At 54.1% G+C, this 23,172-nt stretch overlaps 2 protein-coding genes across 2 annotated transcripts; one reads left to right on the top strand and one right to left on the bottom strand.

Annotated features, from left to right (window-relative positions):
• Positions 1 to 494: 494 nt before the first annotated feature.
• LOC306815837 (serine/threonine-protein kinase pim-1-like) lies at positions 495 to 3,227 on the top strand (the record flags this gene model as incomplete). Its single annotated transcript, XM_079332363.1, has 5 exons — positions 495 to 1,012; positions 1,137 to 1,187; positions 1,392 to 1,758; positions 2,371 to 2,547; positions 3,160 to 3,227. The coding sequence occupies exons 1-5, from the start codon at positions 503 to 505 to the stop codon at positions 3,225 to 3,227; spliced, it is 1,173 nt and encodes a 390-aa protein (XP_079188489.1). The 5' UTR covers positions 495 to 502.
• Positions 3,228 to 13,081: 9,854 nt separating this feature from the next.
• Positions 13,082 to 22,751, bottom strand: LOC306815839 (forkhead box protein J1-like; the record flags this gene model as incomplete). The annotated part of the gene is made up of 6 exons (XM_079332365.1): positions 13,082 to 13,535; positions 13,806 to 13,975; positions 14,100 to 14,627; positions 15,590 to 15,712; positions 22,005 to 22,101; positions 22,720 to 22,751. 6 exons carry the CDS (start codon positions 22,749 to 22,751, stop codon positions 13,082 to 13,084), a joined length of 1,404 nt encoding a protein of 467 aa, XP_079188491.1.
• Between the last annotated feature and the right edge of the window lie 421 nt (positions 22,752 to 23,172).

The following is a 23,172-nucleotide window of genomic DNA, read 5'->3' as shown; positions in this document are numbered from 1 at the left end:
TCAGAGAGCTGATTGAGTGATGGACAGCTCGGGAAACCAATGAAAAGTCATTTTGCTTTCTCAATTCACAGTGGATCAAGTTAACTAATCTCTCCTTCGGCCTCAGGCTCCCGGTGTGGTGCCGTGGCCTCTGGCCGGAGCCCCGGCCGCCGGCCCGGCCCCGGCTCTGCGGGGAGCCCCCGGCGCGGCCCCGGCTCATGCTGGGACAGTTTCAGTGGCTGCTCCCGGGGCGCGCGGGGCTCAGCCATGGGGCGAGTGGGGCGAGCGTGGAACGGACACGCGGACAAGCGAACACGCGGAGAAACGGCCCCGGGGGTTCAGTTGCAACAGCAACAGCGGCAGCAGCGGCAGCGGCGGCAGCAGCGGCAGCAGCAGCAGCGGCGGCGCCAGTGGCATCAGCGAGTCTACAGATCCTCTGGATCTCTTGTTCCTTCTCTTCCTCGGAGTTGCTTTCCCCGACCCTCTCCCTCTCTTACCTTCTCCCCTCTTCCCGTTCCGGGCCATGTTCCGAGCCCGCCCCCGGCCCCGGGCGGGGCTGCCCCTGCCCCGTCGCCGGCCCCGGCCCCGGCTCCGCCCATCCCCCCGCGGTCTCGCCTCCGCCCGGCTCTCGCTGTCCTGGCTGTGGCGCTGTTGGCTGGGCATCAGTGCCTGGGGCTGGGGAGGCATCACTTCTCTTTGGCTCCGCTTGTCCCAGCCCCAGTCCCAGCCCCGGCCCCGGCTCCTCCCGGGGCCCGTGGAGGGCACACACGGCGCGGCCGCTCCCGCCGCCCCCGCTGCGGCTCCTTCAGCCCGAGCTCTGCCGGGGCCCGGGGCGGGTGGGGATGCCCGGCCCAGGACGCTCGGGGGGCGCTTGGGGGCCGTGTCTGGCCCCAGGCCGAGCGCTGACAGCCGCGTGTCGCCCGCAGGGAAGGTGCTGGAGGCGTTGCAGGAGCGGTACCGGATGGGTTCGCTGCTGGGCAGAGGCGGCTTTGGCAGCGTCTTCTCGGGCACCCGGCTTGCGGACGGCGCCCCGGTGAGTGGCAGGGGCGGAGAGGGAGGGAGGAGGAGGGAGGAGGAAGAAGAAGACGAGGAAGGGGAGGCTGGAGCGCGGCGTGCTGGGCAGTGAGCTCAGCCCGCTGCTTCCCCTTGGCTCACAGGTTGCCATCAAGCGCGTGCCCCGGAATCGCATTCAGCACTGGGGCGATCTGGTGAGTGAGTGAGGCCAGCGGCAGAAGCCGGGGCGTGCCGGGCGGCGAGGAGCCGGGGCCCGGCAGGGTGAGAGCCGCCGGGAGCCCTGCAGGGAGAGCGGGCGTGGGGTGAGCGGGGGGTGCAGAGCATCCCGGGCTGGCTGAGGAGCCCCAGAGCCCTGGCACGGCCTCAGCCCCGCTGATGGCATCGTGCTCCTCGCGCAGCCCGACGGCGCCCGTGCGCCCCTGGAGATTGTGCTGCTGGACAAGGTGTCCACTGGATTCCCTGGAGTCATTCAGCTGCTGGAGTGGTTTGAGCTGTCCAGCTGCTTCTTGCTGGTGATGGAGCGTCCAGAGCGATGTCAGGACCTCCGTGATTTCATCGCGGCTCGGAGATTCCTGCCGGAGGAGGAGGCGCGGGGGCTGTTTCGCCAGGTGCTGGAGGCCGTGCGTCACTGCAGCAGCTGCGGGGTCCTGCACAGGGACATCAAACCGGCCAACATCATCATCGACCTGGACAGTGGGCAGCTCAAACTGATTGACTTCGGCTGTGGCACCTTCCTCCAGGACACAGTCTACACGCAGTTTGCAGGTGAGCCGAGCCTGGGGGATGCTCCTGGGCATCTCATGGCCCAGCCTGGCTGTGGCACCAGGGATTTCCCCCTTTGCTGCAGGCCATGGCATTGCTTCTGCAGCCAAGTTGCTCTTGGGTGGGGGTCAGAGGGGGGCCAGCTGCCAGCTCTGCCAACCTCATTCACCAGCCACTCAGCCGTGGCTGGAGCTGGGGCAGCCAGCCTGACACAAACCCCATGGGGGTGGCAGAGAGGGGGGTCAGACCTGGGCGCTGCTCAGTTTGGTGTGCAGGCGAGGAAGGGCTTGGACTGCTTTGCTGCCCTTGTTTGCCTTAGCTTATTAGTGTTTTCTGGGGGCAATGCAAGCAGGGAGGAGAGTGGGTTTTTCCCACCACTGGGTGGGTTTTTCTTCTGTGTGTCCTAGCTGGGCCTTCCCAGGGCTTCTACTGCCCTCTCCCAATACCAGTGGCTTCTTTTCCAACCCCAGATTTGTACACAAGAGCCAGGTGCTCGCAAGGAGGCAGCAGGTCACCCCCTGTGCCACTGCTGCAGCCCCCCCATGCCCAGGAATGCTGGGGCCAGGCTCTGGGAGCAGCAGCATTCCCCTGATGAGCTCCATCTGTATTCCATAGGAACACCATCCTACAGCCCCCCGGAATGGACCCAGCTTAAATGCTATCATGGCGAGGCAGCAACCATCTGGTCCCTGGGCATCGTGCTGTACCAGATGGTCTGCGGGAAGCACCCGTTCAGGAGGGGCCGGGGCATCATCCGGGGCCAGCTCAAGTTCCCACAAGGGCTCTCTCAAGGTGGATCCTCATCTCTGGGCACGGGGAATACCAGTGCTGGGAGACAGCAGTGGGCTCGTGAGCATCCTGCTCTGGCACCTGCTGAGGAGGTGGCTCATGTCCTGCTCTCCTCCAAAACAGGGAGCTGTCTGGAAAGTTTAGGCCCAGTTCTGAGCACATCCAGCAGCGCCTGGGTATGGGAACAGTGGGGCAAAGCAAACAGGGTCCTTCTCCAGCTGACTGGTGGTTGCTGGTTTCTCTCCCCAGAGTGCCGAGATGTTATCAGCTGGTGTTTATCCATGCGGTCCTTGGACAGGCCATCTGTGGAAGATCTGTTCCATGACCCTTGGCTGCAGGATGTTCATCTGCCCTAGAAGATGGGAGAGATTCACAGGCACCATTTAATCCAGGAGCCTTTGATCAAACAGCTACACACATCTCTTGGTCACAAGAAGCAAAGAAACCCAGATTTTTTGTACCATGGAGCAGGGGTCATCAGATGGGAGCATCTGTTCTGGAGCTGAGCTGGTCTTGCAAGCACTGGCAGCCACCATTCGACCTGGTTTTACCTGTCCTGGTTCAGTGATGGCTGAGTCCCTGGGCAGAGCACAGACAGCCTGGTCTGGCCCCCAGGGAAGGAGAAGCAGCCCCTGGAGAAGCTGTACCAGGTGGGGCGGCTGCAAGGACAACCTCAAGGATGACAACCTCTGCCTGGCCCTGGCCACTGGCAGCTGGAGATGATCGACTTCGATTCTGGCATCTTCTTCAAAGACAATCCAAGCCCAATTTGCAGGTGAGTCCCCAGGCAGGGGGATGGTCCCAGATCTGGGCATGGCACGGCCTGGCTGGGTACCAAAGGTTCCCCCCTTTGCTGGGGTGGATGCAAGGAACTCTTGAGTGGCTGCCAAGCTGGTTCTTGGCTGTGGGCAGCTGCTGAGGGGCTGGATGTGCCATGGTGGCTGCAGGCTGGGCACACGTGCTGCCCTCCTGCTCTGCTCCCAGGGGCAGCAGTGACTGGGAGGTTTGTGCCCAGCTCTGGGCACGGCCAGCACGGCCTGGGCACTGCGGGCTTGGGACAAGGGGGACAGGAGCCTTCGGCTGACGGGCGGGTTCTGGTTTCTCTCCTTGCAGCCGGGCTCTGCGGATGCTGAGGCAGCTCTGGGCTGTGCCAGGGCTCTGCTGGGCTCAGCCCTGGGCACAGGGCTCTGCCCTCACAGGGCTCTGACAGCTTTGCACCAGACGAGCCCGTTCCGAGCGCACCGCCTGAGCTTTCTGCTTTGCAGGTGAGTGAGACGCTCCTGCAGGCCAAGGGTTTGCTGTTAGGGACACACACCCAATGGGCAAGAACCCACACTCTCCACGGTGCCAGCTGAACCTCTGGATTTCCACAGGATGTCCCACTCTTCATTCCTTTTTGGCTGGAATTGTGCAGTTGCACTTTCTTCTTCCTCTAGAAGTGTCACGAGTGGGCAAAACCTGGCGAGGGGCCGTGTTCCTAAGGCAGTGCAGCCTGGAGCTGATGGAAGGAGAATTTCCGTTCTGCACTCCCAAACCAAGCAAAAAGCTGTAAGTGGGACTTTCCGTCTTTAAGAAGCCCCTGACAGTTTCAAAGGGAATGTGCAGCTCTTTCACGGGGTGAGAAGGAAGAGCATCTCCTAAAGGATTTGGGCAGTGATAGAGTTTAAATTGCCAGTCTTGCCAGGAGCTGGCAGGGCACAAAGCAATTTCTTCTTGTTTCACTCCAATTCTACCACAATTTAAAATAACTATATTGGAAATAAACCTCAAAATCTTTTTAGAAAAGGTTACTGAGGCCAGTAAAATGTATCAATGCCATCAACTCATTTACAAAGTAAATAACTGAGTTTTCTGCTGTGAAAGATCAATTATTAAATTGAATTAAAAGTTACGGAAGATTTTTCACTGCAAACTTGGGCGGGGTTTTATCTTTCACATTTTATAGAGGTTTTTTCTTTTCTTTTTTCTTTTTCTTTAGTTTAAAACAGAAAACATGCCATAAAATAGGAGTGTCTTCTGTTCCTGGTTCCCGTGTGGAGCAGCTCCTTCCCGCTGGCTGAGCTGTTCAGGCAGAGCAGTCTCTGGAAGAGACTCGCAGGCTCCCTGTTTGCTGTGCTGCCCCACTTGTGCCCAGCCAGCTTTTTTTTTTTGTAATTCTTTGCACTTTTGCAATATATAAATTACTCTGTTCCTTAAGTTGGTATCCGTGTCTTCGGTGCTGACCTTGCCCATTGGCAAAGCAGATATTGTGGGCCCCATAGAACCAAAGATGCCTTGTGACACTGTGGGGCCTGGTGTGACGAGGAGACCATTGTGGGACTGTGGGGCTCCATGGAACCATGGGGACCATTCTGACACTGCAGGTGACTTACATTACCTAGGGTTCCTTCTTTTCCTCTCCCTGTCCCTGCCCCAGCCCAACAGTGCAGGTGACATAGTCATGGTTACCTCCTGCAGCAACAACTGGAGGCACTGCAGGTCAGGGACAGCCACTCTGTGTCTGGAATGCTCAGCAGATCCTCAGCTTGGGAATTTCCTGCAGCCCCCGGGCCAGCCCCGCTGCCCAGCACAGCATCAGAGTTGGCCCCAAGGTTCCTCAGGCAGCTGCTGCTGCCCCAGGGACAGGGCAGCCTCTTTCCAGGGCTTCTCTGCACCCCAGGGGCTCCTGCTCTGCTTCTGGCACATTCCAGCTGCCCACAGAGCCTGTGCCAGGGAACACGTCTGTGCTGGCCTGAGCAGCCACTGCTGCAGCCCCTGCCCTGCTCCCAGAGCCCGAGCTGGGGCTGCTGCTCTGCAGAGCACGGGGGCTGTGCTGCCCGGGGCCCTGGGCTGCCTCTGCTGGGCTCTGCTGCTCAGCCTGGGACACAGAGGCAGCTGATGGTGCTCCCTGCACTGACCCCCTCCCACACAGGCTCTGCTGGGGCTGTGGAGGGGCTCAGAGGAGCCTGCCTTGTTCCAGGGCTGCCAGATGCCCTTGGGGCTGCCCTGGATTCTCCTGGGGAAGGTCCCTGAAGCTCAAAGCAGTCAGTGCCCAGACTCCTCTCCCTGTGCCTGCTGTGTCCCTGGGGCTGCAGAGCTCTCCTGGGTCACAGCAGACATTCAGTCCTTGGTCTCTGGGTGACCCCACACTGGACAGGATTTGGCTTCAGGGCTCCATTTGCTGCTGACCTGATGGGATGGGCTGTCCCTGCAGATCCTCTGTGCTCTCCTGGCAGGCTCTGATTTCCTACAGGAAAGCGCTCACCTGCCACCAGAGCCATCACAGTTTCAGAGTCCCAGGCAGGTGACTTGGAGGGCATTTGTCACTTCCATGGCCACTGAGCACTAACACAAAACACAAACATCTGACCCTGCCTTCAGTCCCTGAAGTACCACAGTGGAACCCTGATCTCATGGCACTGACTCCAGGGACAAACAAGCAAAACAGTGAGACTCTGCAAAACCCATTCCTTGGGCTTCTCCTGGAGACTAGCTTAGTAAAAAGACTTCAGCCTTTGGGCACTGCACTGAGCAAATCCCCTTTGCTGGTGGAACTGCTGTGCTGCAGCCTGGCTGTGTCCCAGTCATGCCCATGGCCTGTCCCTGCCTGTGGTCACACCACAGATACACTGCAATACAGGGACTGAGCTGCCAGAGCACTCAGGTCTTGGACAAGGACAATAAAATTGTCCTTGTCATCTCCTCAGGGGTGGAGATGGAGAAAGTATAGCCCTCAAAAGACCCAAGTGCTGCTGCTCTCTGGCAGTGCTGCTGTGCTGGGACTTTTTCTCTTGACCTCTGCACACAGACACTGCCCCTGCAGCTGAAGGAGAGGTAAGAGAGGGAAGATTTTTGACAAATACATCTCTGCAAGAACATTCACTTTATTTAAGTACGCACAGAGCATGATTCCTAATTTACACAATCTGTGAGTAAAGAGGTAGACCATGAACTCAGTATGTGAAGATGACTCCATTTTCAGTGTGAAAATGATTACAAGGAAAAACTAGAAAACCCTGTTGTCCCTCTCCCCCTGCCCCACCCCCACCTTCATAGCACTATTAAAGGCTTTAGAAGGCACGCTTGGCATGTAATGTGTTACATTAAATGCTCTGAAGAGGAAAATACCTTTTTTAAGGTACTTTGGAATTTCCTTTCCACACTGAGTGTCTGAGAGGTTTTTGTGTAATCCTGGCCTTCAATTCTCTCCTCCAAGGAGTCCATGAGGAGCCTGTGCTGGGGATGAACCTCAGTGGTTCCCATTAATGCTTAGAGACACTTTGGGTTTTCCTCTGATTTTGACTCCTGGAAAGGTTTGTGCAATCTCCTCTCCGGCCCTGAGGTTCCAGGGCTCAGCACCAAATGCACCACGGGGCTCACTGGGATCAAGCAAGTCCTGACCAACATAGGTCTGCCTTGATTTCACTCTGTTCTGGTGCAGTTCATTAGGAAGTTCTTTTTTGTTAGTTATGGAGAAATATTTCAAAGGGCTTCTAATAAATCCACATTGCTATTTTAATGGATATCTTTCTCTCTTTAGAGCAGAGGTGATTGCAGTGACTGATACTGATCCACGGTCTCTCCTAAGGAGGTCTGGTCAGGTCAGAGAAGCTGTGCCTTGAGTTCTTGGAGAACTGGCTGCACACAATCAAAGAGGGGTCTTTCTTCTTTTATTTTAGCAATCTAAACTCCAGTTTCCCCAGTGAAAACAGACACCTTCCTCAAGTGTGTACAAAGTCCAAGGTGTCACCAAGGAGGTTCCCCTTCCCCAAGGCATAACTGTGAAAAATGAGGTTCACTTTCCTGGTAAATTTTAAAAGGCTTAATTTAAAACAAACAAACAAAAAAAGCCCCCCAAAACAGTAGGAGACAAAGACAATAAAGCAAAGGGTTAATAAGGCTGGGTTCTGGGCATTCAGCCAAGAGTACACACTAATTCAGAAAACACTTCTTTCAATGCATCAACATGTTGCATATTCATAGACTCTCATGCATTATTCAAAAACATTCCTTTTGAGCTCCCCCAGCCTGCCCATTCCTTCCATCCTGTAAATCAACATCCTTTATTTCTCTTTGTGGTTTTGTCTTGTTGTGGATGATCAATACATTTCTTCCCTGGGGGTCTTTGTGTCACTGCTATCTTCATCAGGGTAGGATAATCCAAGAACTTTAAGAATTTCCGGATTATCTTTTAACATACTTTGAGTTAGTTACATAACAAAAGCTTTTTATATCACTATGCTATAGTCCAAGAGAAAATATATTGATCACACTACTGTTTCTAAGTTTTGTTAATAGCAGAACTAAAAGGAACTATATTCATACCGCAAAATTTTCCAACATTATACATATAGAATTAATTTTAATATTTATAAAAGCCAATAATATAGTATGTACTTATAACAATATTCTCCCTCTTTCTTTTTATAAATCATTTGGCTTGAGCAATAATCCTTGTTTTCTAGCCTCCATTATTCACTACTTTTTTCTTCAATATTTTTTCCTTCTTTTAAGAGGTCTTCTATATTATTTTGTTTCTTTAGTACCATTATCTTTTGTGCCATTCCAGATATAGTCAATTTTGGATTTATAGGCCTTGTTACCACTTGCATGCCTTGGACTACACTGGTGTTCAGTCAAAACAGGTAATCAAACAAGGAAGAAATATCAGACCAGCTGTAGCAGATCAAAGGAAGAAGCCTAGCTTATTCCACCACTCTATTCCCAATATGTTATCCCACCCGCTAGTTTTTAGCATTGATTCACATTTTTGTACCGGTACATGAGTTATTTTTCTGACATCGTATGTAGGATGGGATCCCCATTGTCATCTAGTTTTAAAGAACAATCTGATGTATTAAATTTCCCACAGACCCCTCCTTCTTCAGCTAACAAATAGTCTAAAGCCAGCCTATTCTGATATACTGCAACCCTTGTTAGGCATTGTTGACTTGCTACTAATTTCATTGCTCAATCAGTTTTGTTTGTTGTCATCTCTAAAACCACTTGGAGTCTTATAATGTGATTTAGCATGTAAACTGGGGTTCAATATCCCCAACTCCCATCTTGTGCCCAGGCAGCTGGGTCGTATTTTTCAATATAGGTTCAGAGGGTCATTCTGCATCTCCCCATTTTTAAAATCCTCCAATCAAATCCCTTTTCTTTCTTTTTAGATCCTCATAAACTGGTATTCCCAATTCATCTCCATTTGGTCCTGGCAAAAGAAAAAATTCTAGCTGCATGATTCCCAGAGTACCGTACCATAATTCCCTTTCCACTGGGAGAGGAGGTCAGGATATGCTCTTTTTCCACATAACCAAAATAAGCTATCCGGTGCTTTCCAATAACCTGGCCCAGAGCCAGAGGTGATCCCTTGCCAAGGCTGTGCCATGGCACCTGCCCTGTGCCACGCTGGCTGCTCAGGCACCGCGGGACCAGCAGCAAACCCCAGTGCCAGGAGCAAAGGCCGGGTCAGCCAGACAGAAAGGGTCAGGGCTGGGCACTGTTTCCATGGCAGGCACTGCAACACCACACCTGGGTCTCCTGTCCCGGCAATGGCCATGGAAACCCCTGGTAGGGCTTGATGGCACCGGCACTGGCACTGAGACACTGCTGGGCTGAGGGCCATGGCAGCCACCACTGGGCTACACCGGAACCAGGATTGCCATGGCAGCCAGCTAAAAGCCCCGTTGCTACTGTCCAGTGCCACCACAACCTGCAGGAGACACTTTGCTGAGGTCGGATCCGTGGCTATCAACCTTTTTCCTGCCGTGGTGGGGGACTGTCACGGTCACTCGCACTCAGGGCCCGTGGCCGGGCAGGGCTCCATGGACACAGGCACTGAGCCTGTGCCAGAGTCGGCTGCCATGGCAACCATCCCAAAGGCCATGGCCAGGGCTGGGGGCATGGAAAGGAACCCGTGGAGCCGAGGCCATGGTGGATGGCTAAGAACAATGGTTTGGGCTGGGGCAGAGGGAATTTCCTTCTGGGGCTGTGTTTGGGCTGCTTCTGAGCACAGGGCTTAGCACACAGAGATGGTTTTGCTCTTGCTGAGCTCGCACAGAGCCAAGGCCTTTCCTGCCCCTCATGCAGCCATGCTGGGGAAGGGCTGGTGGTGCAGCAGAGGTTGGGAGGGGACACAGCCAGGACAGGTGACCCCAACTGACCCTGGGGATATTCCAGACCAAAGGACATCATGATCAGTGTAAAAAGTGGGGGGAACAAGGAGGAAGGGGGAATTTTAGAGTGATATTTTTTTGTTTTCCTAGGATGAGGCCCTGTTTTGCTAGTACACAAGTTCAGCACCGAACACACAGACACCGACTCAAGGAACAGAGTAATTTATATAATGCAAAAGTGCAAAGAATTACAAAAGGAGAAACTCAGCAATGCACCCAATCCTCACTACCAAAGATTGTCTGCAGTGATTAAGAGACAGCACCAGTTACCCTCAGGCTTTGCCATCCCCCAGGTGCACACATCAGCTGGGGAAGCTGTCACAGCCAAGGGCTGCAGAGCCACCCCAGACACTGGGAGTCCCTGTAGGTGCACCCACCTTTGCAGGCCACGAGGCTCCAACCTCGCTGGGAGAGGGCTCAGCTTCTACACTGATAAACAAACAAGCTGACATTACTTCTAGTGAGGGAACACCTGTGTGACATATGATATAATGTAATTGGTGTAAAGTTGTAAAATAATGTAGAATAAGCAGTGTTGTATGAATAAAATAATAAAAACTCAGAAACAAAAAAGAGGGCCATGGACGAAAAGGACACAAATTGCTTCATCACAGCATTGTAACATCCAACAAAAGCAGGACAACCCAGATTAGCAAGTAAATAGCCGTGGCCACAGCAGAGATGGCTCTTTCAGGAACTGTCCAGGGAAGACCCAGACAATGAGAGCCCAGCAAGCACCCATGATTAAAATAACCAGAGCCATCAGGAAAAAAACATCTGAATGTCAGCTTCCCATAAACCAAGACCTGCAAGATAGATCTCAATACCATCTTCCCATAAACCAGAACCAGCCTTCATCAGAATTCATCGTCTCCCAGAATATGGTTTTGTCCAGCTCAGTGCAGTGAAAGAAAACCACGTGAATATGCTGAACAAGGAAAAGAGACAAAGACCTCTGCTCCAGGCTAGGAAAGACTGTATGAAAAATGAACTGACTAAGGTGGATTTGTGAACACTGGGGGATCAGAGGGTGTTCACCCAGCGCTGACCCCGGGCTCGGCATTGTCCCTCACGATTGTGGCTGTCAGGGAGTGTATCCTGGTCACAAAATAAATTATTATTTATTATAATATTATTATTAATTATTATAACATTATTTTTGATTATACTCAATTCGGCTGAATCTCTTTATTATCTATAACACCTGGCTTCATTCTCAATTTGGTTTCTCCCAAAGCCTGGCCAGGCCTCACGAAGGAGCCAAGGGAGGTGACTTTGACCATACACGCCAGATGTGGCCTTCTCTGGTTTCTAAACACAGGAAGATAAATCCATGTTTCACCAATGCACATATACAGAGATCATATTGCTAACAAAGCTTCAGTAATGAGCTGATACAAATATAACATTTGGTTGGAAGGTTCATCTAGAGGTCAGCTTTGGCTCAGGGCTACCTCTCTCAGGACCTGGTGTTCAGGCCTCAGTACTTCACTCAGTGCTTTGACCTAGAGATGAACTACAAACTTCATAGCAATTATTACCATAATAGAACCTTACATTTAGGTATTAGGCATAAAGGCATATGTTCTTGTACTTGTTCTTCAGTTAAGTGCTGTTCAAGTTCATTCCTCAGAGCTGTTAGCATTCCTTTAAATTCGCATTCCTTTTAAAACATGCCAGATTGGTTGCTATTCTGTATGCTCTTCATCAATTCCCCCATTTTTCTTGAGACTGTGTCTCAATACTCCGTTTCCCAGCACAAAGTGTCACAACAGCTCTAACATGGAACCATAACACACCAAGTGCTCACACTGCAATGATTACAGTGACTGCAACAAACTCATTTCACAGCAGCCTCCAATTTGGAAGCCAATCCCACCATGAAGAATTTTCTTCTTTCTGCCACTCCTCTGCTGCTCTTTCTATTGAGGTGATGCCTGACTGGACTTCAAACACAGCACTGATAGATATTCCTGCCACATTCTTCCGCAAGAACAGCACAGGCTCCTCCCTGGCCAGCAAGCAGAGAATCCAAGGCCATGTGGCAAAGTGAATTCATCCCAAATTTGGGTGGTTTGTTAAATCCCAAAGGAATTGGTGGCTCCAGTGGCTTTGGGGGGACACAGGGTGTGGGGACACCTGGTAATTTCGCTTTTGAATCTTGTTTGGGGTATAAAGGAGGAGCCACCCCCTTCCTCACCTTTTGTGGGGTTCACAGCCCCCCCCTTGAGGAATTCAGTCACAACTCACATCCAATTTAACCATTTGATTCTGTTTTCCACTTACATATTCCCCTTAAATGCAGCATTGTTCAGGAAAAAGAGGGAAAAAATTGTATTGAGGAGAAGCTTTGGATTCACAAAATTTGGGAAAATAAAAATGAAAAATCCAGAGTGAGCTTGGAGGAATTTATGGGGACATTTGGATTTTGGGGGGCAGGAGGGCTCAAGCACCAGGATCAACCAGAATCTGGTGTTAATGTGGATGAAATTCAATAAAAATTGTATTAGAATGCAAAGATAGCACAGTAATGTTGAAATGTGGGTAAAAGTAGAATAAATTCTGGTAGTTCTTGGGGAAGCACCCCAAAAACTGCTGGAGATCCACCTGGAGTCAGTCTGGAGTCACACCCCGCAGGGGAGGGGGAGCAGGGGATCCCTGGGGTGAAAAATTGGGGAAAATGAGGATTGTGACCCTCAGTGTGTGTCACCCCTGGGCCCGGTGTCACCTCTGTGTCACCCCTCAGCCCTGTGGGTTTTCTGGGGGTGTCTGTGGGTGGGGGCTGTTCCATCCTGGGGTCTCTGGGGGTTTTCTGGGGTGTGGGTGGGGGGGTCTGTGCCAGAGTGGGGGATGGGCTACTGCCAGTGCCCGGGGGGGCTCTGCTGGGGTGGGGGTTGGGCACCCGGGGTGAATGATGTAAATAATGTGAATAATTCCAATAATGCCTTCCTTTCCTGGGCTCAATCCCAGAGTCCCACTGAGCATTCCTGGTTGGGCTCTCCTGGAATTCCAGCAAATCCCCCTCTGTGGTGGCACATTTTGGAGATCTGGGATGCTGGATAAAAAATTATTCACCAGATACAACACACTCACCATGCAGTTCTTCTCTACTTTATTTTTTAATCTATCTCTTAAAAATTGTTAATAAATGAAAAAAAAAAAAAAAAAGAAGGCAAAGTGGCTCAAATATCTGCGCAGTTCTCCAACATAATTTCCTAAGCAAATAAAAAAAAACCCAAAAACCCCCAAAAACAGAACAGAAAGAAGCAAAAATAAATCTTATCCGCAAAACCATCTACACCTACCCCCAAAGCCCCTCCTAAACCCATCTGATTGAATCTAATCTAATCTAGTCTAGTCTAATCTAATCTCCATCTCTACTAGAGATTGAAGAGGGTCAGGGAGTCCCAATCCATCCCATCCCCGCCGGGCAGGGAGCTCGGGATGTTGGCAGCCCCCTGCTCGGCGGGGATGCAGCTGGGGAGGGTCTCACTGCTCTCCCCGTGCCAGGCCGCCTCCAGGAAAGCCGTGGCCAGCACGGTTTCATCCAAAGCCGGCTTGGCGGGGCTGAGCTCAGGCAGGAGCGGCTCTTGTGGCCAGTCCAGGTGCTGCAGGTCGCCGAGAAAGGAGAATTCTCCTTGCTCCGGGCCGAGATCGAGCAGAGCTTCCCAGTCAGCGCTGTCCTTCAGCTCCGGCAGCTCGCCCGGCTCCTCCTGGGCGCTGCTGGGCAGCCAAGAGGCCTCGGCAGCTGCAGGGGGATTCCAGCTGTGGCCGCTTTCCAACTCCTCGAACTCGCGCAGCAGCTGCTGCAGCTCCGCACCCACCTCGAGGCAGCTGCGGGCGGGGCTGGGGCAGCGACAGGCCCCGGGATGGGCACTGGGATGGGCTCCGGGATCGGCACTGGGATGGGCTCCGGGATGGGCACCGGGCAGGGCTCCGGGATTGGCACCGGGCTGAGCTCCGGGATGGGCACCGGGATGGGCTTCAGGATGGGCACTGGGCTGAGCTCCGGGATGGGCTCCGGGATGGGCTCCGGGATGGGCTCCGGGCTGAGCTCTGGAATGGGCTCCGGGCCGGGTACCAGGCCGGGCTCGTCTGCCCGACCCCGCCAGGATCTGCTTTGAAAGCCTCCTGCGCCCTTTGCAGCTGCTGCTCCTCAGCCCCTCGGTGTACTGGGGGCGAAGCTTCCAAAAGGCGCCTCTGCCCGGCTCGCCCTTCTCCCGGGGCACCTTGATGAAGCGCTTGTTGATGCACAGGTTGTGCCGGATGGAGCTCTGGGTGGAAAAGAGAGCAAAGCGCGGGGCTGAAGTGCTGCCGGTGGCATCAGCACGGCCACGGGAACGCGGCGCTGTGCAAAGAGCCCCGGGCAGCCCAGCAGGGCTCCAAAGCTCCTCCTACCTGCCAGGTGGGATGGGCGCGGCGGAAATAGCAGAAGTTGTCACTGATCCACTTGCAGATGGCAGCCAGGGTGAGTTTGGGCTCCTTGCTGGCTTCCATGGCCATGCGGATGAGGGTGGCGTAGGAGTAGGGCGGCTTGAGGTGCGCGTTGTTCTTGTAGTCCATGTCCCTGGGGAGGGGAGGGGACAGGGCCAGGGTGGCGGTCACCGCGCTGGCGCCGGAGGACGCGGGCGAGCGCGGAATGTTGATGTAGTGGCAGAGCTCCCCGGCGCTCAGCGGGAAGCCTGGGCACTGAAAATCCACCAGGCTCACCAGGTTCTCCCAGATGCTGCAGCGATCCTCGGGGTCCTGCGAGATCGGGGCCAGGCCCAGGTGCGCGCCCGTCACGTTGGCGAGCCACAGCAGCTCTGGCTCGCCACCGGGGCGCTCGTCCTGGCTGCAGCTCGGCTGTTCCTGAGCTCCGAGCGCGGGGCTGGAGCACACCATGGCTGCTGTTCCCGGGAACGGAGGCGATGGATGGGGCGGCTGCTGCAGGGAGAAGAGGCACGGAGAGGGTTGAGGTTCTGAGAGTGCAGAGTTATAATGGGTCTAAAACGTGGGAATTGTATAGAATAGATTGCAGGGGTGGAAAGAAAAGTTGAGTCTGGTAGGCCTGGGAAAGGGAACTTTGTCTGCACCTGTGTAATCATCATATGATAAATACTAAATATCTCGAAATATATATAATAATATATATATAAGTATAAATAAATATCATATAAATATAAAAAATATATATAATATAAAATATAAATATAAATATTTTTTGGTAATTGAATTATTGTTTAACCATAGCAAGAATCATGAGAAAGGATATTTGCGGGTCCTGATGAAAATTACAATACATACTCGGATAAGATCAATGTATACAATAGAACAATATGGGTTTAATAATTGTTATACAGTTATGTAATGAAAAGGGTATAAAAACAATTCCATTTCAAATCCATGTCGGGGTCAGATTTGGGGTTGTGCCCCTGATTCCCAGAGCTCTTCAATACAAACCCCTGCATTTAATGCCCCTGTGCTGATGCGTTTCCACGCTCAGTTCAGTGCCCGGCACCGGCAGGGCCAGCCCCGGGTGTTCCCGGTGCCCCCGGGGGCTGCAGCAGCCCCGAGCCGCGGGGACATTCCCTCCAACCCCCGTGCCCCGTGCGGGGCTGGCACTGCCTGGGGCTGGCACTGCCCAGCGAGGGTTTAGCCACAGAGAGAATGAAAGAAATCAATCAGCATCCCCTCCCAGCGCTTAAACAACACAAATCCAGTCCTGCAGCCACCAAGCAAAGCTGTTTCTCGCACCTGCCCCGGGATTCAGGACGGGAACTCAGAGCCCATCGCCCCTAAAGACTCTAAAACACTCGTCCATCCCTATCCCATCCCTGCCACCAACTTCCTTCGCTTCGATGCTGTTTGCTGGCCATTCCTCCCTTCCCCCGGCCCCCAAAACCAACCTGCAGCAGCGGCGAGCGCCGGCAGCGCCCCAAGCGCGGCGCGTCTCCAGGCGAGCCGGCAGCTCCGGGCTCTGGGCAGCGCCGGGCGGGGGATGCGGGGCTGGCTCGGGTGCGGGCTGGTGGCTTTTGAGGCAGGAGAGAGAGAAGGAGAGACGCCAAGAGAGGGGCAGAGCGGGCGGAGAGCAGCCGCTGGCCCGGCGGTGGCGGCGAGAACTGCGGAACCCCGGGCGCGCGGGGGACGCCGCCGTTTGGGGCGGGGGGCGCGCGGGTCGCCAGTGCCACGAACGGGCATTTCCTCGAACGGGCGCCAAACGGGCTCATTTGGAGCGGGGGGGTGTGCGGGGGGCAGCGCCCAGCCCCCGACATCCCTCACTCCTCAAAGCCCCCAGCCCATGCAGGAGTCGCAGCTTGTGCGGCTCAGGAGAGAGAGAGATGAGTGGATTTTGGAAGAGCAGGAGAACAGAAAAGATGAAAAAGCAACACGTGGAAAAGAAGAAGGGGCAAGAGCAGGGCGGAGATCACGGCTCGCCCCGTCCTGCCGCCCCCCGGGACCCCCAGAGCCGCGGATGGAGCCCGGGGATGCGGGGGGACCCCCAGTGCCCCGAGCTTGGGCCCCATCCAGCACCAGATGCCCTGAAGGCTCCGTCCTGCCCCCCTTCGGCTGCTCCTTGTGCCCCCACCCGATTCTGACACCTGTGACCCCCCCCAGCCCTGAGGGTAAAAGTGAGGGAGAGGAGGGGCTGGCAGAGCACGAATTAAAGGATTAAAGGGATGTGTCCTTGTTGAAATCACAAAATCACAGTCAGAGGTTTGTAAGGGGAATCCCCCACCGCCCCTGAGCCCCCTGCCCTCCCCAGGGGTCTCCCCGAGCCCACTGCCCCCAGCCCCAATCCTGCTTTAGTGCCCTCCAATTGAGATGGGCTCAGAGTTCCTCTCTTTGGCAAAGAAACTTTGGGGTCCACACGTTGGTGAATGTCGTGGCTTTTCCTGATCGGCAGCTCCATCAGCTGTGGAACTGCTGCAGTGGGAATTCGACACCTTGTGCTGTCGAGCTTTTTCTCCTGGTCCCCTTAGTTGGGAGTGTCCCTGGTGCCGCTCGCTTCGGATCCTGGTTCCGTGTGACCGAAGGCTCGTGAGGGCGCACGGAGCTGAGGAGGAAATGCAGATCCCAGGACGGGTGGGCGGCTCCACGGGACTTTTCCTGCCCCTCCTGTGCCTTGCCTGGTCTTTCCCAACCCCCCTTGTGCTATTTTACCGACCCCCTTCCTTTGACTCCATGACCTGCACTGCCTTTCTCACCACCTTGGCTCCCCACTCCATTTCCCCCGGCTTTGCTTTGCCTTGCCTGCTCTTCCTCTGATTCTCCTTTCCTTGCCCACCCCTCTCCAGCCTTGCCTGAGTCCCCCCTGGAGCCCCCTGCCCTGCCCTGAATTCCCCCTGCCCTGCCCAGGTGTGTGCCCAGGTGTGTGCCCCCAGCATCACCCCCCCTCAGCTCTGTGCCCCTCCCCACCCCTGGGGGCAGTGGGAGCTGCTGTCCCCTGCCAGGGCTGTCACCTGCCCTGCTGGCTGTCCCCAGGTGCAGGGGGGTGCCCAGCCCCAGCTGGCCCAGCTCTTGGCTCTCAGGGCTTTGTTCTCTGGCTCTGTGCTGGTGCTCAACAGGCTCCGTGTGCATCACGTGGTGAGTTCAGCTCAGCCCAGGTGAGCCCCAAACCAGCCCAGGTGCAGGTAAAAAGCTGCAGAGAAGCCCTGGGCCCATCCCCACACTGTGGCAGCAGCTGAGGAGGGCTCAGGTAAGACCCCACCTGCAGTGCTGCCTCCAGCTATGACCCCCCAACACCTGGAGGGTGTGAATGACCCCAGGGAGGGTTTGGGGCAGCAATTTCCACCTGTGCAGGTGTGAAGGCAGCAGGTGGGAGAGGAATTTCCCCATCCCTGGAACCCTTCAGGTGCTACCAGGCTTGGTAGAAGTACCTGAAGGGCTCCCAGGCTGTTTTGGGAGGGGCTGGGCGTGTCCCAGGTGCTCTCTTGTCCCCACAGAGGGCCCTGAGCCAGGTGCTGTTCCTCACGCCCTACCTGCCGGCCGCCCTGCTGCAGCAGCGCCTGCACAGGCACCTGCCTTGGAGGTCTTCTCCAACATAAATCCATTGTTTTAATGCTCTCTGGCCCATGTGCATCTTCCACACCCAATTGGGAAGAGATTGGGGGAAATCCCATGACTTTGGAGACAGTGGGTAGAAACTCCTCCAAAAATCGCTGTTTCCAGAACACCGTGGAAGAGGCCATTTGGAGTGGCTCCACAGCACAGGAAACCAATGAGCAGGAAAAGCCCCGGAGATCCCTCACGAGGGTGGGCTGCAAACACAGATCTTGGGTATCTGAGGAGGAAAGATCCAACCTGGGCCAGAGAAGTGCGCAGAGCTGCAGCCAGAGCTCAGAGTTTGGGGTCCATGAGCAGCATCATGATGACAAGAAGCCCCACAAGTGTTCGAATTGTGGGAAGAGCTTCAGCAAGAGATCCTCCCTGATCTGCCACTGCAGAGTCCATGTGGGGGAACAGTCCTACGAGTGTGGAGCGTGTGGGAAGGGCTTCAGTATGAGATACAAACTTGATCCGCCACCAGATGATCCACACTGGGGAGAGGCCCTACGAGTGTGACAAATGCAGGATGAAGTTTCAGACCAGCTCCAATCTCCTCAGGCATCAGTGCATTCACACAGAGGAGAGGCCCTTCCACTGCCCCAGCTGTGGGAAGGGCTTCAAACACAACTGCTGCCTTGTCTCCCACCTGCGTATCCACACTGGGGAGAGGCCCTATGAGTGCTCCCAGTGTGGGAAGTGCTTCAGGACCAGCTCTGATCTGATTGTCCACCAAAGGAGCCGCACGGCTGAACAGCCCTACGAGTGTGATAAATGCAGCAAGAGGTTTCCAACCAGCTCCACTCTCCTCCAGCACCAGCACATTCACATAGAGGAGAAGCCCTTCTCTTGTCCTGAATGTGGGAAGGGCTTCAGGTACAACTCCAACCTCGTCACCCACCGGCGCATCCACACCAGGGAGAGGCCTTATGAGTGTTCTGAGTGTGGGAAGAGCTTCTCACAGAGCTCACACTTGACCACGCACCAACAGAGGTACCACTAAGTGAAGCCCTGTGAGTGCCTTGAATGTGGGAAGAGCTTCATGTGCCGCTCCAGCTCCGTTCTCCGTTACAGGATTCGTGCTGGATGATCCCAGTGTCTCCCAGTGGGCAGAGCCCCAGTGATCTGTGTTGGGAAGACACCTGGCTGGGGGGGCTCCACATTCTCCTGGCTTCCCTTGGGTACCTGGATACATCCACAGACCAACATCACAAATCCATTGTGGAGAGCACATTTGTCGACTTCTGACCCCAGAAAAATATCATTTCTTGCATCTTGTGGTGGCATCAAGCAACACTGGGTGGCCTTGGAGGTCTTCTCCAATAAAAAACCATCATTTTATTCCTCTCTGGCCTATGCACATCTTCCACATCCAAATGGGAACAGACTGGGGCAAATCCCATGATTTTGGAGACAGTGGGGTGGAAACCCCTCCAGAAAAGATTCTTCCCACCCAGCCAAGCATGTGGATCCTCTGCCAGCAGAGACACATAAATCTTTTTGTTTTGGCCTTGAAACAAAAAGGATTCTGTTCATCCCTTTGAAAGTCCTGAAATTAGAGTAAAAATAAAGATGTTGAAGTAATGCATGGATGGGGAGATGTGTCCTGGTGGCAGTGTCCCCACGGTGTGGTGACATTGTCCCCTGCTGTGTGTCTTGGTGGCATTGTGTTGCCTCCCCTCTGTATGTCCCCATCCCCTGCCATGTCTCCCTGTCCCCTTCCATGTGTCCCCAGCCCCCAGCAGGGCCAAATGTTGTAAGGCTGAACGGGGTTGGGACCCCAATTTACATCTCCATACAAATCTGGGCCTTCTGTGTGTGCAGCAGCCAAAAACTACATTTAGTTGCTGTGTTTTGCTGTTCGTTCACATGCTTCTTTCACACACTAGCTGTTTCTGTGTATTTCATTGTTTAGACTAGTATTCACAACAGGTGCACAGCATGAGAAAATTTTAGGAGCTTTTCGATAACTTGTTTGAAACAGCCCAAGGCCCCTGGAACAAAAACTATGTTAAATTGGGAGAGAAGATGTTGAAAACATCGAATACCAAGATTAGAAGATTCAAGACAGCAGGGGGCAGCAAGGATCTTGAAGACCACCAATGACAGACTTTTTGGGGGTTGAAGGGGTGGATCAATATCCTAAAATTACCAATTGTGAAGTGCATCCCCACGTGGGTGATGGTTGTAGAAATGTGTAATTGGGATAAACTGTAAACAATAAATTGGCTTCTGCAAAATCATATTGATGTGCTGTTCGAAGTCCAGTTTGTTCCTGCAGCCAAAGTCCCTGAGGTCCTGGGCTCTCCGAGGGGAGTCATCCTGCAGTGTCCCCATGTCCTGCAGAGTGTCCCCATGTCCTTCAAGCTGCCCCTATGTCATGCAGGGTGTTCCTGTGTCCCTGAGGATGTTCTCATGGCTGCTCCTGGCTCTGAGCATCTGCACTTGCCCTGGCACAGGCAGGGACATACCATGGCACAGGTAGGGAAACCCTGTGACACCCTGTAACACCCCACAATATCCTTTGTCCTCTGATTTTAGGTTCTTTCCCCCTCTTTTGGGTTCATTGCCCCCTGGTTTTGGCCTTTTCTGTGCTTGTTTGGATCCTTTCCACCCTTTCCCCCAATTATGGGTATCCTCCCCTTGACATTTCTGGGTGCACCCCTCCTCTCCAACCCCCTCCACACCTCTTAGCTGCCCTTGTTCCCCTCCACCCCAGCCCCCTTCCCCACAGATGTTTCCCCAGCTGTGTCCCCAATTATCCTCCCATGCTACATGGACTCGGTTCTTGCCATCCTGGATGCCCTTGAGACCCCGGCCCGGGGCTGTGGACCTCCTCTTCCAGGTGATCCAGAGCTGGCCCAGCCGCCAGGGGACACTGGTAGCCCCGGGACTCCAGGTGAGTGGCCTGGTGAGGTTGGTGGGAGGGTTTCGGGTCATCTTGGGACTGACTGTGGGTCTTGTCCACTCTGCAGTGAAGAGCAGCCAGGGCCAGGGAGCCTGGGATGGATGGGGGCAGGAGAGGTTGGACACTGGTCCAGATGGACACCAGAGCCGTGGATCCCACTCTAGATGGACACTGGTCTGGACAGACACCAGAGTCACAGATCTCAGCTGGACACTGGTCTGGACAGCCCTTGGCCTGCAGCCCCCCGGCCTAGGCAGCTCCCAGCCCAGATGACCACCAGTCTGGACACACCCTGGCCCAGCCCACTGGCCCACCAGCCCATCCCAGTAGCCCTAACCCCAAAACTGCCCAAAATAAACCCAGTTCCAGAAGATTAGCTCTGGGCGATTCCTGCAGAGTGAGTGGGAAACTGAGGCACGAGCTGGAGAGGTGACTTTGGTGACGGGAGGGACCTCAGGACCCATCCTGGAGACCAAAACAAGCATTCACACCCTCAAATTGTCACTGCAGCATCTTGAGAACCCCAGCTGTCACACTGGGGGGACTCCAGGAGCCACCATGACCACACAGTCCCTTTGAGGAATGACCCACAGTAGGTGACAAATTGGCAGGTGGAGGTGACAAAAAGCACAGGTGCCACCTTGGGGATAGTACAGAGAAGGGGTCCTGTGGTGCCAGCAAGTTCCCCTCCAACTGAGGGGCACCCTAGGGTGACAAAGGGGGGGTCAGGGGTGTTCCCAATGTGAGAGGGGAGTGGGTTTGGTGGGGAAGTGTGGTTGGGGCTCGACAGAAATGCCTCCAGTCCAGTCTGTGCCCAGAGCACTGGGGTGGCAGGGCACCTCTTACTCTGTCGCTGTGTTCCCCTGTTACCTTGTCCCCTGTCACCCTGTCTCTGGTCATCCACTGTAACCCACTGTCTCCTCTGCTGGGCAGGAGGGATGGTGGCACTCCCAGATGGGTGACCAGGTGGATCTGCACTTGCCTGCTAAGGGAGCAGTTGTCAAATGTGACCTGGGGACACTGGATGGCACTGTCACTGGTATGTCACTGTCACCATCATTGCCACCATCACTGTCACTGTCATTAGCACTCTCACTGCCACCATCATTGTCACTGTCACTGCCATCATCACAGTCACTGTCCAAGCACTCAGTGGCTGCCCCTCAGGGAATGCAGGGGTACCAGGGAACAGCCAAGGGACAGAGGGACAGATAAGGGACTGAAGGATACTCAAGAGAACCACAAGGGGGACATGAATTGGACACCAGGAGACATGAAGTACACAAAAGGGACAGGAGAGGATACAAAAAGGATACTCAGGGGACACTGGGGACACTTTGGGACATTTAGGGACACTCAGGGACACTCACAGTATCAGTGAAGGTGTAGCAGTCGGGGATTTTGTGGTTCAGCAGCATTTCGATGTTGATGGCCTTGAGTGGGAACATCACAATGACATTGATCAGTCTGAGGGGATGAAAACACTGCAAGAGGCCTCAAAATCACCAAACAAAAGGAAAAAAATCCACCTCAAAATCCCAAAGAAACCAATGAAAAAGGGAAAACTCTGCCCCAAAAAATCCCCCAAAAAAACAACAGGAAAGGGAACAAATCTGCTCCAAAAAGTCCCAAAAACCTCGTGAGTTCCTGAAGTCCCAAAAAAAACACTTGGAAAAGGAAAAATTCGACACCAAAATCCCCCAAGAATTAGAATTCCACCCCAAAATCCTTACAGAAAAAGATGAAAAGGAAAATTGCCACACCAAAATCTCAAAAGTCCAACGAGAATGGAAAATTTCACTTGAAATCCCTAAAAGCCCCAGGAGTCCCCAAAATCCCCCCCAAAAACCCTAGAAAAGGAAAAATACTGCCCCAAAATCTCCAAAAAAACAAAAGGAAAGGGAAAACTGGGCCACAAAATCCCCCTAAAAAATCCTGCGAAAGGGTAAAGGGAATCCTAGGAAAGGGAAAATTCCACTCCAAAATCCCACACAAGAATTTGGAAATAGGACTGCAAATCTCACACTGGGATTTTAGGAATGGGAAATGTCCCTGGGTGGGATTTTTGGAGGGTTTGGGGATTACCTGTGGAAGCCACCTGGGACAGTGCTTGGCATCATGGCACAGCAGCTGGACACCGGGTGGGGATTGGGACTGGACAATGGACACTGGGACTGAGGCTGGACACTGGGAGTGGACACTGGCACTGGGATTGGAGCTGGACACCAAACCAGGATGAAGATAAAGCCCCTTGCCTGGTACTGGGAGCTATTGGAGGGGTACTGGGGGTGCTGACTGCTCCCCCTTGGAACAGGACGAGGAACCCCCGGATTGGGGCGGGGAGCTCCGAAAATGAGACCTCCCCCTCCCCGAGCTCCCAGTCAGCAAGAACAGGTGCGACAGCCGTGACCCTGTCCCTATCTCAGTCCCCGTCCCCATTCTCGGTCCCTGTCCCTATCCCGGGCCCGTATTCCCAGCCTCTGTCCCTATTCCCGTCCCTCTCCCCTCTCACCAGATGCCGCCGCCATCGCTCCGGAC

The sequence above is a fragment of the Erithacus rubecula genome (genome assembly GCF_903797595.1).
Source record: "Erithacus rubecula genome assembly, contig: scaffold_247_arrow_ctg1, whole genome shotgun sequence".
Lineage (NCBI taxonomy): Eukaryota > Metazoa > Chordata > Aves > Passeriformes > Muscicapidae > Erithacus > Erithacus rubecula.
The sequence above is the reverse complement of the archived record's forward strand: the minus strand, read 5'-3'. Positions and strand labels throughout refer to the sequence as shown.